The sequence below is a fragment of the Xiphias gladius genome, chromosome 16, assembly GCF_016859285.1.
Source record: "Xiphias gladius isolate SHS-SW01 ecotype Sanya breed wild chromosome 16, ASM1685928v1, whole genome shotgun sequence".
Lineage (NCBI taxonomy): Eukaryota > Metazoa > Chordata > Actinopteri > Istiophoriformes > Xiphiidae > Xiphias > Xiphias gladius.
In genome coordinates this window covers 20,076,673-20,096,350 of record NC_053415.1, presented here as the reverse complement: position 1 = coordinate 20,096,350, position 19,678 = coordinate 20,076,673, and the positions used below count along the sequence as shown (strand labels likewise).

At 40.2% G+C, this 19,678-nt stretch overlaps 1 protein-coding gene across 5 annotated transcripts in view; it reads right to left on the bottom strand.

Moving 5' to 3' along the window:
* Positions 1–1,676: 1,676 nt before the first annotated feature.
* dachd (dachshund d) overlaps positions 1,677–19,678 on the bottom strand; it is a 92,572-nt gene continuing 74,570 nt past the window's right edge. For 2 of the 5 annotated variants that reach the window (XM_040148593.1, XM_040148592.1), the window contains exons 7-11: positions 11,170–11,315; positions 8,991–9,138; positions 8,176–8,334; positions 7,011–7,079; positions 1,677–2,990 (exon numbers count right to left, since the gene is read on the bottom strand). In XM_040148593.1, the coding sequence (XP_040004527.1) occupies positions 2,953–2,990; positions 7,011–7,079; positions 8,176–8,334; positions 8,991–9,138; positions 11,170–11,315 (560 nt within the window). In that variant the 3' untranslated portion in view covers positions 1,677–2,952. The remainder of the gene's footprint in view (positions 2,991–7,010; positions 7,080–8,175; positions 8,335–8,990; positions 9,139–11,169; positions 11,316–19,678) is intronic. The other 3 variants (XM_040148594.1, XM_040148595.1, XM_040148596.1) reach the window with 2 other exon arrangements.

Below are 19,678 nucleotides of genomic sequence, written 5' to 3'. Positions count from 1 at the left end.
TCACAAGCTCATTGGAGGCGAGTGGAGTGAATCTTTCACTGCAGTAAAAAAGGAGGAATGATCGAGTCATTAAATGGATAAAGTGGACGCGATGTCAGAGTTTCTTTCACTCCAGAGTGAGCTTAAGTTTCGAGAGGATCTGCGACAGTCAGTCGGAGTCTGAACTCAATGAGAGGCCTGGTTTCATGATTGATTGCCCATTGTGTGTCATATTGTTCTTTCAAGGTTGATTTCAACTTTAACCTCGTTTTTAATAAAAAGAAGAAAAGCCTGAAGTATTTCAGGCCTTGAATTTTTACAATGCAGCATTGAATTATGCAGCAATCAGTCAATTATTCATCTCTGTGGCTGTGTTATGGCCATGCTTTAAAAAGCATGCAAAATGGGAATGGGCCAAGCATGCTGTGTCAACACATTTCTCCCAGAATTGCTTACTAGAGAAATTTGTCTCTCAATGTCAATTTCAGATTTTTTATGTGATTCAAGAGCTGTACCTGTTACAGTTGTTCTGAAATGATACCTGTGGACAATAACTGCTGTCTTTAGAGATAAAATCAATAATGTCAGTCAAGAACAGTCGATAAAAGTAGTCATTACGAGGAAGGAAGAAGTCTGTATGAAGTGCCACAATAACAAACACATTTGGAAACAAAAAAGTAATTGAAAAATTGTTTAAAGTGAATATTATAATGCATGACCCTACAGCATTTACAACTGGTTAAATTGTAAGAGTGTTGTTTATTTTATGGCGATATATAGTGAATTAGTGTCATACACTTGAAAGTACACATGAAATAATTTATTTACAGTGAGCTTGGTCACACCCTCATTTACACATTTTTTCTAGGATTAGCCTATGCGTTTAAAAAAAAACAAAAAAAAAAACACGCTCACACGTGCAAGTCAAAGGGTACGCACACTCGCATCCACACTTCAGTGAAAAGGAAAAAAAACTGACACAAGATATTCTCATCATTTGATTACGCATACAGTTGTTTTTTTACTGCAATATAAAGGGAAGAACAATATGTTCATTTATTTTTCTACAGCACAGTATACCTGCAATGTTTTTAGGCCATACATAATACATAGAAATGAGTTAAAAGACTGAGGGCTAATTGCAAAGGTTTCAAAAACGGATACGCTGGAAACACAACAATGATTCAGATTCGCAAAGAAAGCAGCTGCCCCCGAAACTTGCCTACCACTTTATCAGATCATCTTGAGCCGTTATGTTGGGCTGTCCCAGTGGCGGTGATCTCCGTGTTTATGCGTTACTGGCTGTATATGGAATATTAAATCAGTGTCATGTGGGACGTCTACCTCAAACCACTCAGCGCTGTGTGTTCACAACCTTGAGCAACATAGTTAACTCACGGTTTATCATCAACATGTTAACTTTATTTGAACTTGAAATACAATGAAGAGATGATTCGAGAAGCTATATAAGTTATCAGTGACAACAGACCTAGACACTCCATTGAGAACGAAAAGAACAAACACATTGTGAACATGGGACACTCCTCCGCCTCCGCTCCTGATTGTAACACATAAGGTCTAAACTGTTTTGCAGTTAAAGGACTGACATCAGCTTATGTCTAGAGAATATACACAGGTGTTTCAGCACCGAAATTCGGAATTCTTTAGGGAAAGTAACGGGAAAATTATAACTTATCGTGAGTTTTTTTTTTTTTTTTTTCTCATCAGGATACCATGAAACACTCTAAAAAAGGAAGAGCGTGTTTGCGTAGGTTCAAAAGGGATTTGAGCAATGTCATTAAATGGAATTCAGATTAGGAACATTGTGTCATGACTGATTGTTTCTCAAGCTGACACATGATCATAATTGTTCTGGAATATTTTTTTAAAAAAGCATTGAGAGGTGCAGATTTTTGAGTGTGTCTCACGACAAATGTACAGTAAATTCCAAGAAATATTACCTCTGTTACAAAGATTACAGTACTATTGACAGCAAAAGTCTTCATTTTGAAAGTGAAATGTTTGATAATTATGCTTTCAAAATCGTCTGGGCTTGAGTGAGTCAACCCTAGTATTTGTTCAGCACAATATAGGATTTATTAAATATCATAATTCCAGGACAAACATTTACATGCCTGCATGCTTTCTCACCAAAATGGCAGCTATAGGAAAGAATGATGGCTCAGAAATAGAACAAAACAAAACTGTAGGTTTATATAAATGGTGGTATTGTTTGCCTAATAGCTCTACTGCATACACAATACCTCTTAACATTATATACACATACCTTATCAATCCACTCGGGTTCGATAGAGGGAGTTTTCCTATCATTATCATCAGATCTTGTATGTACAACAATGGTAAAAAGGAAACTTGATTGTATTGTCATCTAATTTAGAAAACATTAAAATCAAACATCAGTCTTCTCTTTTGATGAACACATGGATAGATTCACATTTTTTTTCCCACAAGGTTCATCTCCACGTGTCATTTTTAGCTTCTCAAAATTCAATTTGAAATACAAAACAAAACTTCAGTCGAATTTCTTTTTCGAAGCTTTCTCGCTGGCTGAGATACAGTATAAAAAATCTTCAGTGCTGTGAATTTATGAGTTATTACCAACGGTGTACCATGGGTACATTTTTACTGTGCTCAATATATATGTTTATCCTTCACGTCGGCCAACCCGTTACGTCAAAACCTGCCTTATCAAACTATTTCGTGTTGGCCTCTGTGATGAAAAAAGATTCTACATTCAGACACAACTTCCTCCAGCATTTGGGTGAACACAGCATTTCCATTGAACTCCTACAAGCAGCTCAACTTCTTTCCACTACTAAAACAGCCTGGATAAGGGCTCTTGAGAATCTTCATGGGTTTTCTTTTCTTTCTTTCTTTCTTTCTTTCTCTCTCTCTTTTTTTTTCTCGCCTTTTTTCTGAAATTTTTATTTCCTCCAGCTCCTCACGGCCTTATCAGTACATCACTGTGGTTTTCAGGAACAGTCTTCCATCTGCAACAGAGGACACACAGGAGCAAAGGATTAGCCAACAGCTAACATCCTGCTGACGCAAATGTACTATTCAGGATGTGATTGTTGATGAAACGTAACTTTGAAATGTTGCCCTCTAGTCTTTCAATTTCAGCAGCGTTACTATGGATTCATAAACCAATTTAAGGATAAGATAAAGTTAGCACCCATGACAAATATGATTAAATATCACGTACACTCACTTTCTTTTCTTACTAGCAACACATTTAAGAAATAATCATGTATGAACTATATCATTTATTATGTTAATTCAAAGTAGTTTTACCACATAGTACATCAGTCAGGACAAACAAATATAATTACACTGTTACATGCATATTTTATTACCAACAAAGCACACACTGTAAAAGCAGCAATGATAACCACACTCACGGCACGAGATCGGTGTGCTGCATGTGTTTAAGACATCTCCGCTGATACGCTTGTTTTAACATATTACTGCACTCATGATGTAAAGCGCTCTCTAAGTGACATTTCCTACATGGAAATAGTGTTTATTGAAAACAGTAGACATTCCTCTGCCGCGTTATCTCCAGACACCTCAGACCTAACGAGCTTTGTCCATTTCCAGCGAGCGCTCTTGTCTGAGTGTTCGCCTGAGCGAGCAGCGCTGCTCCGACGCTGAGCTGGTAAAAGCATCTGTTAGGCACAGCTCAGGAGCATGTTTGACGTTTATTACCTTCACATTTCCTCTGCCGGAGAATTCTACAGTAATGCCTTTAAGAAGCACACCTCTCTATGGCAGTGTGCCTAAATAATTCAATGTTAAAGAGAAACGCGCACAAAGACATTTAGCAGCACGACTTGTTGGACATGACACAGGACATCAGAGGCTGTAGTCCTACTCTTGAGAGACATGGAGAATACACCTGGTTACACTCTGAGAGTACATTTACCGCTGGTGGGTGACACACTGAAGCATCAAGTTATTTTCTATAATTAATAAGAGATTTTTTTTTTTTCTTATTTTGTCAGTCAGAATTTTAACTTGTTTTTGCTCAATTTATAATCTGTACTCATTACATTATCAATATTTTATCAATTAGTCCTTTTTTCCCTTTTAGCCTGTCTTTTATGTATTGTGCACAGAGAGTGGAGACAACAAAGGCTTGTTGTGTGTGGGTGTGTGTGTGTGTGTGTGTGTGTGTGTGTGTGTGTGTGTGTGTGTGTGTGTGCGTGTTTGTATATACAATATGTGTGTGTTGGGGGTGTACAAACACACGGGCTAATTACCCAGCACTGCCGTAGGTCTCAAAGGCATTGCACTCTGGCTGCCTCTATTCAAGCAACAACTACCGAGTTCTGTGTAAAAGTCATTACAGCATGAATGCAGTGCTATAAGAGAGGAGAAAGCCAAGGTGGGGGCAGGAGAGTGCTCAGAGAGAGCAGGCCGGCATATACAACTTGATACACACGTGCACACCTTTCATAACAAGAGCAGATGAGAAATCACACGCTCACTTCGCAGCCTGCCTGTCTGCCTGCCCAGCTCCACAGTCGGAGCAGTTTATAGGGGTGCTAATGAAAACGAAGATGATTTGATTATTTGATGGATGATGACGTTTAATATGTCGTCAAGAGGATGTTAGCTAGTGCAGCATTTTACTCCAAATGGACAGAATTATCTTAAAAGATAGGGAATAAGCGAGGAGGCTCGATAAGCAAATCTCACTGATTCAAATCCATTTTCAAATTAGCGCGCGGCATTTGTGCAAATGTTGAAACATCTGCTTTATATACACGGATAGAAAAATTGGTGACGTCTTGACACTGTTTTATGAAAGACCGTCTCATTAAAATATGTTAAAACTTTAGTATTTTTATATTCAAATCAAGATGAAAAGTTCATTAAAGAGAATAAATATTTCATTAGATGCTAAATAAAACAAAGGGAATTTTTGGCTTCTCTCAGCATAAAATTCCTTTGAAAGATTAATTAATACATGTAAATTATGCAAATTATGCCCATGCAAATATTTTATGAAGACAATTAAGGGATCCATTAATTACAGTCTTTTTTGCTTCAGTGACATTCATTCATTTAATTTTAATTTCACTTTAACTGTTTTGATGTTTAATCTTGCAACAAAGAACTTTATCTCTGTGCACAGGGTCGTGTAAACTTGCCGAACACATCGAGTGGGAAGCGGCAGGGAACCAGAGAAGATACTGGGGAAAGATATTCGCATGTGCACCATTGGCAGGCAGTACTGGCGAGGTATAGTCCCAGTAGCTTGCCTGCCTGTGAAAAGAGCCACATTCCCTCTTGGACCCAATTCAAAACACTGTAAAAGCAATTAATAAACACAGACTGTGTTAATATCACAGAATTAGAGAAGTGTGACAAAAGACAAATAGAAATAATTAGTTCTCTAAAATTATGCCCTCATTATTTTTTTTTCCCTCTCTCTCCATTCGCCTCCCTGACTTTGGAGTTGAAAATACACCCGCACATTTCTCTCGGCTTTCATGCGAGTGATAGGCTTGTTTTTTCCCCTTCTGCTTGTGTAATTTATCAACATCATTTTTTGCCATTTGAGGTTAATTATACAGCAAGACTTGCAGAGTAGAGCAGAGGAGACATGGGTGGCAGACAAATGCTTCTCTAATTGAACAAAAACACAAAGTGCAGCCCGTTATTCAGTTTCCTCCTTCATTCCACTCTTAAAGGCAATGATCAGAATGATTGAGAGACCTCAAAGATAATATGCCATACGGCTGCATCGCACTGTTCCAAGCAGGGATCAGATTTAAAAAAAAAAAAAAAAAAAAAATTTCAAAATGGAAAAAAATCGAATTCTGCTTCATTTAAACATAGACTATATATTTAAGGAGGACAACGGCTGCTGTTATTATAATTGTAAAGCTTTAACACATTTAATTTGATAAAATTGCACTACAGAGTGCCAGCTCTTCATATAAGTGTAAAACGTTAGAAATTAAAGTGGCTATATATACTAATTTGGTATGAAATAGGGGGCTATAATTATGCTGTATCTGGAAGTTATCTTTGTATTTAAATGATGACATATGGATTTCCTTTTTTTGGACATCAAACTGTTTCAGATCCCTGCAGTGACTGAATGACATTTAATTAGGGAGGAGTCATCATTTCTCTTAGTACATTTTCTTTCTTTTTGCCCTTTCACAAAATATCAGTTCAAGTAGACTAATCAAACATTAAAGAATTAAAGGGACCTAACTTATTCTTGCATACAAAGATGAATATTTTCCACTTTTCACAGCAAATTACACGGAGCATTTTCCCCAGATAAATTGGGACCTCTCCCACTGATAAGGCCGGTTCTGAGCAGATGCAGCTGAGGCGTATTAAAGAAAAAAGGTTCCGAGTAATAATGAGGATATTCAACCTCTGCAAGGTGTCTTGTATCTGGGTAAACACAGATAGCAGACAGTCTACAGAGGTTATCACTAGAGCGCCCTTCCCCAAACACATACTGCACCCCCAAGGCTAACAAACAAACAAACCATTAAAAATGTACAAGGCTTATTCATAAAATGGATTGATTTGCCCCGTTTATTACTATCAAAGGGGGGATTCCACTGCTTTTTGTGGTTTTATGACTCATTAATGCCTCCTGAGCTGTAAACAAACCACTTCTTTCATTCTTTCTCCGCGTCCACCTAGCTTAGTTCTTGTACTGTTTCTACTTATTGTATTGTACAACTGAGTTTTTTTCTGAAAAAGATCTGTTTCCTAAAGGGATCACAGCAACCAAAAGTCAAGTCAAAGAACAATATTATTTCTACAGAAAAACCAATGATCTTGACCCAGTGCTGTGGCCCAGATGGTGAGCTGTATGCCTGAACAGCAGGCACAGAAACACTAATGTTCATAAACTGAAGCCGTGTGTGTGTGTGAGAGGGAGAGCGAGGGGGGGGGGGGGCAGAGAGAAAGAGAGCAAGAGTAAGAGCCAGAGAAAGAGAGAGAGATTTATTGTCTCATCTGAGCCCCTGTACCTTGTATTGTCCTTTCAGCATCTGTTCTTCCACTGCTGCGGTCACTCTCCATCTCAGGGGTCAGAGAGTCTGAGAGAAGAGAGGGATCACCGCCGTTAAACATCCCTGACATCCACCTATCACAATGCTAGTTTCACAGCATCGTTCATTCAAAACGAGAGGCTTAGCCTTCCAGCTATATCTCGTGCGCATGTGTGTATTGGATGCATTGTGTCATTATTATCAGTGGTGAAAGAACAGGGCAGTGAAATCCTTGATGCTGCACTTTGGAATAATTATCCATTAAGAATGTGACCTTGTACTCAATTGTTTGCTAACATAAAAGTGTAAATATGTTGGTAGTAAAAGTTGTCAAAGGTGAATGGGACTGGTAGTAAATATTCATAGTCATATTTGATTTTTCAACTGGCCTAATAACTCCATCACCAGTTCACTTCACCATCATCAGTTCAAACATCTCCACAGTAAATGTAGTAGATGTACGTGTGGATTTGGATTTTTATGCATACAAAACGACTTGCACAACTATTTTACATGTTAAAATGAAATTTTCTTTGAAGACAGCACGCTCTTATATGACACACTGGTTAGTTTAAAGTTTAAAGCTTTCCTCTGTTTTGTATCATTTTCAACTGAATATCTTCGGGTTTCGGACTGTTGCTGGCACAAAACAAGACGTCACCTTGGGCTCTGAGGGAAACTGTGGTGTGCTCCCTTTTTTTTTTTTTTTTGGAACTATTTTTAGACATCGCACAGACTAAATGATTAGTGACTTAATCAAGAACATAATCGGCAGATGAATGGATAATGAAAATAATTGTTAGTTGCAGCCTTTAAGCACAGGGAGAGAAAATTCAGAGGACATAATGAGAACAGAAAGCAAATGTGTATTTCAACAGTGGGATGAGATATTCATTTGACCAAAACAGCATTGTTGTACTTACCGCTGCTATAAATGTAAAGCAAATAATAAGATATGGTTACAGATGGGAGCTATTTTATTACCATGGTATATAAACAATAATTCAAGTAACACTTATCTCCTGAAAAATCCTATGTAACATTTTGGATTGACACATTTGCTTTTTTGTCCTCATTTGTCTCACTAAAACCCACTAAATGTCTGAAAGACTTGGAAAGGAAATGTATAGTAATAGTGTCTCACTGTGGAGCGTCTGACCGTTGAGTGAACGCATGCTGTCAGAGGGTGAGGGCTGCTTCAGAGTCTGCTCAGCCTGCTCTCTCCTCTTGGATTCGTACTCCAGAGCTTCTTGGAGTTTCCTCTTGGCCTTCTTCTCCTTCTTGAGACGCTTCTGAATGATTGCTAAGATGGGGAAAGACCACGGTTACGAAAAAAAATGAGCTCTGGGGCAAATTAGAGGCAACTTATTTTGGCTAAAATCTGATTATTTTAGATATCACATTCTAATCGCTTCATTAAAAAAAGAAATCTAGCATACTGTAATAGAGAAAGCCAAATCAATTAAACCTAAATATTTTATAATATATAAAGATCTTCCCTATAAAAGAAAATCTTAGCAAATACTGACTGCCGCTTGGCAAACTGCTGGAGGGAATTAAAGCAAATTGAAAAATTTATTGGGATATTTTTCATGAATTTCTCTCATTAAACATAAACGGCACAGTTAGCATATGAAGCTGATGCATTTAACATGAGATGGAGAGGGAATTTCTCTAAGTTAATGTGTATTTCCAATTATGTTAACTGACTATAAGCAAGAAAACCGGTGCTAAGCAGATTGCTGTATGTAAAACCAAAGAAATACACAGCGACTTATGTCAGTGTTTCAGTAAGGAACATTAAACATGCAGAAACATGGAGAACTGTGTATGTGCATTCAGGAAGTATCACATCTACATGTGCAAAGGCCTGTGAAGTCTGAAATGCTGCGAAACTCCACGCACGCACACACACGGCTGACAGGGAGGATTCAGTGCCAGGTAGTCATCAGGCAGTACCTCTGTTCTTCTGCTCCATGGCGAGCTGCTTCTCCAGAGTCTCCCTGAGCTCCCTCTCTCTGAACAGCTCCATCTTCAGCTCTGTCTTCTCCAGCTGCACCTGCTTCTCCTGAGCCCGCGCGTTGTCAATTGCCACTTTGAGTAGGCCCTGCACACACGCACACATACACACACACGAATGTGTACACAAAGAAAAGATACCGAAAATCCGAGAGCGGGGAGCAGGGAAAGAGAGTGTGATGTGGGCTATTTAAGGGCCTCGAGATGAAGTGACAGCGAACCGCGCTGAAAGTATGTCACAGCAGCTCTTTGTACTGCCCACAGTAGTGAAGCAGAACAGAGGGCCAGCAGCTGACTGCTGCTACATGATTCCTTTCAGGCGTACTACCACCTTTGCTGGTCCTTGGATCTGTGAAGAGATCATTACCTTTTAGCCGCTCCACAGCTCGCACAAGATCTAGTCAGATGAACACAGATCAATCAGAGTTTTTGTAATAGTAATTTTTAAAACAATGAATAATGACAGCTACAAAGGGAGAGCGCGGGATATGTCTGACCCTTTTGGGTCGAAGCTGTGAAATACAAGTTGAGATGGACTAAACATGCTGGAGCTACGGGAACCAAACCTGAAATAAGTTTGGCTTGATTGGGAGAAAATTAAAAAAAAACAAAAAAAAAACAAACAGGAAAAACAGTTCAACACCTTCAAATTAAAACTGAAGTAGATGAAGTAGCTTTCGGACAAAGCTCCAGTCTGTTAAGTAGAAAATTAAAAAGGCTTATACTGTATGGGTTATGTCAGCTTCTTCACACTCCATTTTAACCCCTAATATACTGCCCTCTTTCAACTCCACAGCTGACAACTAACTGGATTGGTATTAAAACCCAGTATCAGTCTCTGTGGCACATTCTCAAGATCCTCACAGACCACAGCAGGAATGGATAATATGAATGTCATGTATCTCATCATGTATCAATCACATTACTGCCATTCCAAATATACTCTTGACAGTCCTAAACTGAGAGATACTGCATTCCCATGTGAATGCTGTACAGTACCGCGGCCATTTTCATCACAATTATTCCCCATCCACACGCAATTATATCAAATGCACTGGGCTATATCTTACTAATTGTTGATTCTTCTGACCCCAATTTATTCTAAGTTGCCTTATCTTAATTTTCTGCTTGGTTTCATTTTGTTGATTTGTATATAAATATTCAATGTGAAGATCATTATCAAAAATGACTTAGTGGAGTGGTGGGAGCTTGCGACGGGTTTTTCTTGTGGCTTTCTAATCACCATGCGGAGCCAAAGGAGAAGCGGGACTCTGATGCCAATGGTACAAGTGCAATGAGAAGGGCACAAGTGTACACACACCATTACGCTCAGACAGAAGGCAAATAAATTCATCTTTCTGACTGAAGGTGTTCGACTTAAAGCCTTAATGTCAGCCTGAGTAGATGGGCATTGTTAAGGTGTGTAGATTTACAAACTGAGTGTGTCTGTGGTCCTTATATGCATGTTTAGCCTCGAAAGGAGAATGTGGATGATGGCCAATTTTAGGGCTAAAAATGAGCTCTTATAGAGTGTCCATCATGGTGATGACTTTAACCTACATAATTTAGCATGGAAAGCCTAAAACTGCAGAGAAACTATAGCGGCGCTATATTTAATTGCAAGACTGAGTCATTAAGCTTACGGACCTCTGGTAAAAATAGCATTAAAAAATAATAAATGGAGAAAAAATTGAAATATAATGACTTTTTTGAAATGAAGCAAGCATTGAACTGGGTGTAAAGACACCTGCTTAGTTTTACTCTTTGGCTACACATAGGTACTCTACAGGCTATTTTTACTGATTTAGTCCTCATGCACTGATGACAAAGTAGACTGTCAGTGGATTTCAAACTGACCCATATGGACCTTGAGTTAAGATATTTTTGGCAAAGTACCATTTCCAAGGTCAAGAATTAACTTACATGCCACTCTTGGGTAATGTTTAGAAAAAAGCTTGCAGTGATAGTCACATTACTTGAGAGTTCACCACTATGATTAAAGAAAACCAATGTTGACTGTTAATAGGAGACGGGACGTACGCTAGTCTTGATCGTCAAATAGCGGCTTTAAAAATTCCATGCAGGTGAATTTTTCCAGAATCCAGTCAGTTGACAATACCTGTATGTTGGTGAGGAGAGTCTCTATTGACGACAAGCCGTCTGGGAAGAGAAATGGTGAGGGGAAGCCAGGAGGTAGAGCCTGTCCAGCCAACGACAACCTCTCGTAGCTATCTCTTGCTGTTGGGGTGCACAGTGGGTTGTCATCTGCAAAACAGTAGCATTGACAACTGATTAATCATTCATAAAAACTACTATTTGTGCAAATGGAAACACAAGCTAAGTAGTGGAAAATGTGAGCAGTTTTTGGCCATGCCGATGAATTCAGGCAATGACCCTGAATTGCAACAACTGGGTCTGTATTGATCTCCAGCAGCCAACACCAGCTCTTCCCTCCTCTTAGAAATATAGTGAACTAGCCCTTTGGAGATTCCTTTGTATTATTTCTTCTCGAGGCCTAAGTGCGGGGTTAAAAAATATCAACCAGGACATAAATTTAGCTTCCTCCATTTAAGAGATGTCATGTGGACTCAAAAATCAGAAGCAGGCCTGCGGTTCGACTCCAGAGGCTCTGGCTTCCTTAGTGTAAGCACGCACGGGTGCCTGTCAAACCTAAGATGACATCATACTCTATTCATCACCAGTAGAGGGGTAGGGCCCTGCCATCTGTTGTCCAGCCTCTTCACCAGGCCTCAGAGGAGGAAAGAGGAGCAGAAGAGGGAGGGAGAGAAAGCAGGAGGCAAACCAGCAGACACAGATACAGCCTGGTCGGACTAAAACAGTATGTCAGACACTGCCATTTTGTTGCCCCATCAGATCTGACACATGTTTGTTGCCAGTGAGCTTTTATCGAGCCAACAATTTGTAAGTGCTACCATTTTACAGAGAGACCGTTTATTAAACACATCCAGTGTAAAAGGGTCTCCACAGGAAGTATGTGCCATGAGCTGTTTAATTGTTAATTTAATGAAAGGGGGAAAAGTTTTATTTGTAATGTGGAACCCTGGCTGTGTCGTGCACAGCACCTCTCTGCTCTCATCCAGTATTCATATCTGTTTATGTGGCAGGCTGAATCTTGTACAAACAGCGAGTGGAGCTGAACAGCCCTGCCTCTCCCTCCCATCAATATTCACCAACGCCAGCCAAGTGCTGGGAACAGCTGGTCTTACATTAATTAGTTTAAAGTATTTATTTCACCCATCCTCAGAGCAGATTGAGCAAAAACATTGGAGATTATTTCAAGCATCTGCAAATGCCCTGGAAACATCTCTGCGCCAAAAGTCGAGTGTTAGGATTCACAGTTTAGGTTTGTAATTTGGAGAACATTTTTTTTTTTTCTCTGAGAGGAGAAGATGGTGAAATATGCACCGCTGGTCCGTGGAGACAGTAAACAACCTTTCTCCTTTTTCAGATGGAGTTCACTCCTGTTGATTAATTAGAATGGATGGTTGCCTAATGGATTAAAATTTGTTTATAATTTGACTTCATAAAAATAATGAATTGCCTACTTTTAAGAAGCCACTCCTGTGGTAATTTGTTTTGTTTGGTGCAGTCCTGTCTGCATTTTGAGGTGGGCGTCTGGGTGGAGATATAAAATGCACTCTCCTCATACAGTGGCATAACATGAAAGTCCCATTTTATCTCAATAAAATAACTAATCAAAGATCAAAAGCATTACAGTTGGCCCCAGCTCAGGTTGATATAGATGTATTGCATGCACTATATGCATGCATCACCCACCTCCAATAAAATCACCATAACAACTAGAGACGTTAGTAGACCTCGGGGAAAGGTCTGCTGTTGTAGCTTTGTAATTGATTTGTACTGTAGGCACTTTGTCCCTTATTTAGTGTTGGCATTAATCATAAATCATTGCTTTAACAAACTCCGGCTTCCCACTCAGCAGGCCTCCCCTCCAACACAATGTTGGATCACACAGAATATTTGATGGCTTTGTTGCAAGGGAAACAACCTGTCATGCTCTGGGAAAAGCAAACAGCGTGTTTTGTTCGACAGACTCCAACAACCGTACAGCACCTCTTGTCAGATAACATTTCCACCAGGAGCTATGCATAAATAGCGGCACTTTCAAAAAAAGAAATGGGGGGCTAATAAGTGACTAATTCAATCAATATAATCAAAACTGGCTTAATGAAACTCAAATGTAAATTCTAGTGAACATGATCTAGATCTGTAGTTTCTGTGCTTCTAATGTTTTTGCCCCACAAAATTTCCCCCCTCCCCTCCCTGTTTTTCCCGGCGCCTGGCTGCAAACGCTGGCATGTGTTTGCATGTTTATTTCTCACCATCGCTCCAGAATCATTGACTTCAACTTAATTACAGCGACAGGCGTTGGAGTGATGGGGGCTGGTGGAATGGAGTACTCTGTTTCCAGGTGATATTTCTCCACTAGCAAGGCTGCCAACAGCAGCTGTGACAGCCTCTTGTGCTTACCGTACGGTAAAGGTACAGTTAAGGCCCCGACTATGAAATACTGCGTGGAAAAACACTCGCAGGTCACCCCTGTCACAAATAACATTTCATGCACAACTGTTTCGGCGGATAATAGGAGCCACAAATAAAAATGGGACGCTGTAAATACAATGCATTCTGAATGAAATGCCATAATTTAAAACAACGCCCCCCTCCTCTCTCCGTTCTCCTCCTCCACCCTGCTCTCAATAGCTGCAGAGGGAGTCCTTGACAGTGTGCTAGCAATGATGAATCACCTATCCAGTTAATTTTCTCACTCCTCATGTGTTGTGCTGCTAAAACAGGGGCCCAGGAATTGACTTGACAAACTATGAATGTAAAAAATATCACTTGGAGGGATCTGGGCTTATCTCCAATTTACATGTTATTAGATTTGTGTTGCAAGCGGCACTTGGACCTAGCAAAGCTGAGGCAAAAAAGATGGGGCACATGATAACCAGAGATAAAACATGTCTAAAACCCACTCGGAAGCCTTTGAAATATTTGATGGAAAGTCGCAGAGAGTGGAGAGAAGCAGAGGAAACTGGCCTGATTTAAAATGTGACAGACAGACATTGCAATCTGTGGTAAATCTAGAAGAAACCTTGGGAAATTTAGCTGCAATCTCTGGATAAATAGCTGTAATTGACCTTGGGAGTTGAAAATGTGCCATATGTTTCTGGTTCCTGTGTTTGAAACTGGGTCCCTCAGGACATTTCAGCAGAGTCCTCACACGAAGGCAGTGTGAGTGGGAGGAGAGGAAGATACAGAAAGACACACAAAAAGAGAGAGAGAGAGAGAGAAAGAGGGCGAGAAGGATGCCAGGAATGAGAGATAGATGGTTGAAGACAGAAGATGGATGGATAGATAGGTGAGGCAGAGTCTGAGGAAGAGGAGGCTGGAATAGAATGGGTTTGTAGAGAATGAAAGACTGACAGAGAAGAAGAGAGATAGGAGAGAGAGGGAAAGACAGAAGGAGTGCAGAGGTACATTTGGCCGGCCAGTCAGTGTGATATATTGACAGGTGAAGCCTTTGTCCTTGCAAACCTGTGTTCCTCCCAGCAGGAGAACTGAATGCTAAACCTGGAGGTTGTCAGCACAGCCAACACAAAGCAAGCCACTGCTTTTCACTGCACAATTACATTTGATTTGACCTGCCAGGGCTGCGGCGAAACCAGCCTCCTTCAAATGGAGTAGTTATGACCTCTCGGACAGCCATTAGCAGCTAACGCAGCATTATTCCACCTGCACTTAAAGCGCTGGATTTGGAAAATCTTGTCAAGGAGAATATCTGTCTTCTGGTACAAATGCAGTGATGCAGGACCGGGCAAAAAAGCAGTTGCATGCAATTTGAGCACTTTAAAAAAAACATGAGTCTGGGTTATCTTGCAAATGATGTCTGAACTCTGAAGGGTCTTTCAGGCGAAATAAGCTTTCACTGCCTGATAGTTCTAAATAGGTACTACAGTATGTCACAGGTTTATTTTAATATCTGGATATGTTATTTTATGTCTCCTGGTTTTTTAAATTGTAATCTCTGCACAGTTGTGAAAGCAGTTTTCCAAATGTTTACAAAGGTTGAAATGATTCACGATACCTGGACAGAAAAATTGTACACGAAAGTATATAGTCATACTACCGGAGGGTAAGATTGACTTGCAGGCACACTTTCCTTAAAGTAAGGTAAAAAACCTTCTGGACATACTGAGAGAGTGTGTCTGATGATCCGTACAAGACAAATTCCTTTAGAGTGACTATCACTTGCATATGTTGTGCACATGTGTGTGTGTAATGTACTGTATAAACTGTGAAGAGAAAACACATATGCACACTGATGTATGCAAACAAAAACCTTCAAACACATACACACCCATTACACACATGCACGCCACACACACTAATGTGCTCTCATCACATTTAAGCTAATTTCCTTTTCATCACGGAGAGAGGAAAATGAGTGTTTGCCCCATCCCTGCTGGGGGACAAAGTCAAGAGCCCCGGTCGGTTTGGGCTAGATTAACAGGTAACATTTGGCTCCCACTCTCTTATCACAGCATGAAAATCAAACCGCGTGTTTTCCTCTATCGCTCTCTCTTTCTCCCCTCCCTAATGTTCCCTTCACTTAGAGATGAAATCGCTTGCTGCACAAACCCATTTGGAGAGAGGAGAGAAGGTGAGCAGGATAATCAGGCTGGCCACTGGGCCGTGTTTCCTAAATGCTCTCCAAAACATTACTGTGCACAGGCATAAAATTAGCACTGGGACCTTAAAATGTTGACATTTAGCATGACTTTTTGGAGAGTGACACCCTCATATTTTCTTGTAGGATATCATTAAATTTCAACTGCCCTATGGCTGTGCCTTTCCATTAATAACCAATTCAGTGTGTCAGTTCTGGCTCTCTCTCACTCTCTCTCTCTTGCCACCTTTTTAAAGTAATGAGTCCATTGCTTTGCCTTAATAAATTGAATCGTATTCTCAAGGCCATATGAAGATAGAGCCACAGATGGACAGGCTGTGTGGAGGAAATAACCATAAATCCTTTACTGTCAGAGAGGCGGTCTGAGGTGACAAAAGAAGACAATCCTGATGCCCAATTGGAATCACACTGAGATTACAAAAGACCCAGTGAAAGGTTGATTCCCTCTGTTAAAACTGTCTTTTCCTGGCATGGATAAAGACTATTTTTTTTTACTGCTTTCATTGCTGAGAAAATGCCCGCTAATGATTAAATGTAAGAATCTAATCATGCATGAAGATTAAAATACTGACAGATGATTGTCCATAATATTCTGCAATGTACATTACGTGTAACACCAACAGGAGCAGAGAAAATTATGAACTACAAATCGTGCTTTTGGAGCATAGATTACAATATTACGGTGCAAACAATTAAAATAGATTTCATCATTTGTTAGACTGCTAGCTGGAAAAAGAGGGAGAGAAAAAAACAGCGATAGAGAGAGAGAGGGCGAGAGCGAGAGAGACAGAAAGAAAGAAGAATGGAAACAGAGAGAGCAAGAGGCAAGGGAGCAGAATCCATGTTGACTTCCATTCAGGAGGAAGATATCTTGTCTTTTTATGCGGCCCATGTCATATTTATTGCATAAAGGTCAGAGTGTTCATTTGTTCAAAGTCAGCGTTTTCCCTCTCTCCTCTCCTCCATGTAATAAATGCAGGGGCTATGTCATTATCGGACCTCTGAGGATTACAGGCTTGGCTGACTGTGATGACTGCATAAAAGCACACAGGACTTTTGTTTCTGCCAGCGCATACCTTCAAATGAGCTCTTAAAGCGAACGGTAGTGGAGACAAAATGGCATTTTGTAGAGAGACGATCACAGTTATGAGTGGTCGAAACGGAATGGGGCAAGGTAGTTAAAGGTTAGAGATCACAGCGCTAAATCCGCGACCTTAGTTTTTAGTTAAACCGGGAGGGTAAGGCTCAGGTTGGAGGGTAAAATATACTTGTGGCTCAAAAGAGGAAATGAAAGCCAGGCATACTTAAATAGATTTCTGTAATTCACCTATTGAGTATTAGCCCAATCTGTCAAGAAGATAATACTTGGAGAAGGACATTACAGTGAGGCACTTTGAAGGTGTTTAGATTGTCTTTGCATATTGGCTTCCGTTGACCAGGTCCATTTATTGACCGAAGAATCCCAGAGATTAAAATGGCCTCAAGTATTGATTGGGTATTTTGCCTGAATCATTCCCATTTCAGAAGAGGATCATTTGTACTGTATACCCCACTAATCTCACTGACCCACTAATCATCCAGCCACTTATTTCTCACTCTTTGTTTAGTTATCCTTTGTTTAGCATTTATTAATTCATTAGAGCAACTTCCCATGCAGCTTAACTTGGACAGTGACTTGGGAGTCCTGTTTATACCCGATAGCAATTTGCATTCCAGTAAAATATGCCACCGAATATGCACCCAACATCACAATACACACGCCAATTACATATTGATAATTAAGCATTCAAACAAACAAACAGTGAGGAAATCCCCCATAATCACCAGGTTTTAATGGCACAAGTATTAGCTTGGTGTGGTTGGCCAGATAGCCTGCTGTTAGATCAGAGCTTCGCTGGGTGTGGGAGGGGGGACAGAGAGATACATTGGTTTCATTGCCTGGCATTGCAATCCTACAGGGAGAGGCTCTGCCGTTCTGTAACTGCTGAACGAGCGTCAACGATGGCTGGCACTAATCCAGACTGGATATACTGAGCTGCTTTTAAAGGAAGATGAAAGAACAAAAGAGGAAATGGGAAATGTAAACTTTAAAAGGCCTGTCTTAGGAGCACTTGCTCCATGACTGCCTGCTGTAGAAGCTCAAAAATGGATGCAAATCCATTAGTAGTCCTGGTTTCACAGTTATAAAAATACTTAAGGGGTTTTAATAGGAGCGACGTGTTAAACGTGTGGAAATCTGTTTTGATAACATTATTCATAACACTGGCTTTGCGCTGTGTGAATTAATAACACTTCATTTACAGACGGAAGAAAGCTGGCATGGTATTTCCAGTTAAAGAGATTAATTTTTAAACACCTAATTGACAAGCTGGGGTTAGGCAGGATAAGCAACAGACTATAAGGCTGCAGCTGCAAAGTCAAGGTGACTGGAATACTCAGAGAAAGGCTTTCAAAAAGCAGAATAGGGAACAGAGAGGGAGGGAGTGTAGAGAATTAGTCCTCAAGCACTTTTCCCTCCACCCCCTATTCTTCCTCTCTTTATTAGGAATGATTTACTTTCTCCGTGAAAGGATATAAAAGCTCAAGTATAGCAGCGTAATTATCGCAGAGTGAAAATTTAAAGGTTTGACTCACAATGTCCTCAAGTCAGCGAGCAGACTGCCAGACGATAAGAGTGACTGTGTTCAGCGCTCAGCATCCAATTGGTTGTGTTTTATGGGCTTTGCCAAGGAAGAGCACACAAACAGCACTCGGCTCTGCAAGTCTGTAAACATGATGGACTGTGGCAAACTACCAGGGCTGGTGTTTACCTTGGCAGAGCCTGGCCCTGGCATGTCGGTAGCATCACTTAATTACTGTTTACATGTAAATATTAAATTATACAAACAACCTCACAGAATGTCTCCAAAAGTACAGAAATACACACTCAGGGTCAACCTTATCTGTCTGCAACAGTTGCCACTGCTAAGATATGAATTGTTTTGAATCACAAATTTTCTGCATTGTACATAATCTTCATAATTGTTTAATGCTGTTGTCCAAGGGCATTCGGGGAAAATATGTTCCCATAATCTGCATAATAGCAGATGCTCAGATATGTAAAGCACACCTTGTATTCTCAGGGAGAAAAAACCAAAAAAAGAAGGTTATTGTTCAAAACAGTTTTATCAGGAATAAGGACTGTGATCATTAATTTCTCCAGTCAAGACCAATAGATGATTACTTTGATTACAGACCTGTTTCCTGACAGTCCAGAGCAGCATATATAGTAGAGCACTGGTGTCTACTGTGCATCTCTGGTATGGCTGAGTAAAGCGCTTGTTCATTTGCAGTGAAGGGTAACATGAAACAGGCCTCAGCCTTCTGATGGACAGGGAGATTTCACCTTCGCCAGTGAATGATAATGCATTATTAAATTTGCCTCTCTGCTCACTAGATACACTTAGCTGACCACAGCATATTTATCTCCCCATCCGAGGCTCACGTCTTGGCAGGAGAAAGCATTCTGTCACTTTTGAGGCATTTCAAAGATTAAAAAGAACCTCTCTCTTTTCAACGTCCCTAAAAGCATCCCCCCTTTTCAGTGAAATGTGATTAGCAGGAGATGGTGTCACGCAATGGAACATTCATGAGGGGGAGAACAAATATCCAAATGAACTCCCATGTCCTCGAGGAATAGCCCCTCTCTGCACCATCAGCAATCTCGCTCACATGGGCCGGGGAAATTTGATTGATCCTCTATTGAATTATTTTTTTACACTCTTTCATTTCAACAGGACGCACTGACAAGTTGTTTGATCATAGAGCATTATTGTCTGCCAAGTCACATTTCAGGGTTGTGATGGCTAATGATCTTGCCTCCTGACTTAGGGAAAGTCAGGTAGTCAGCATCTGTTTG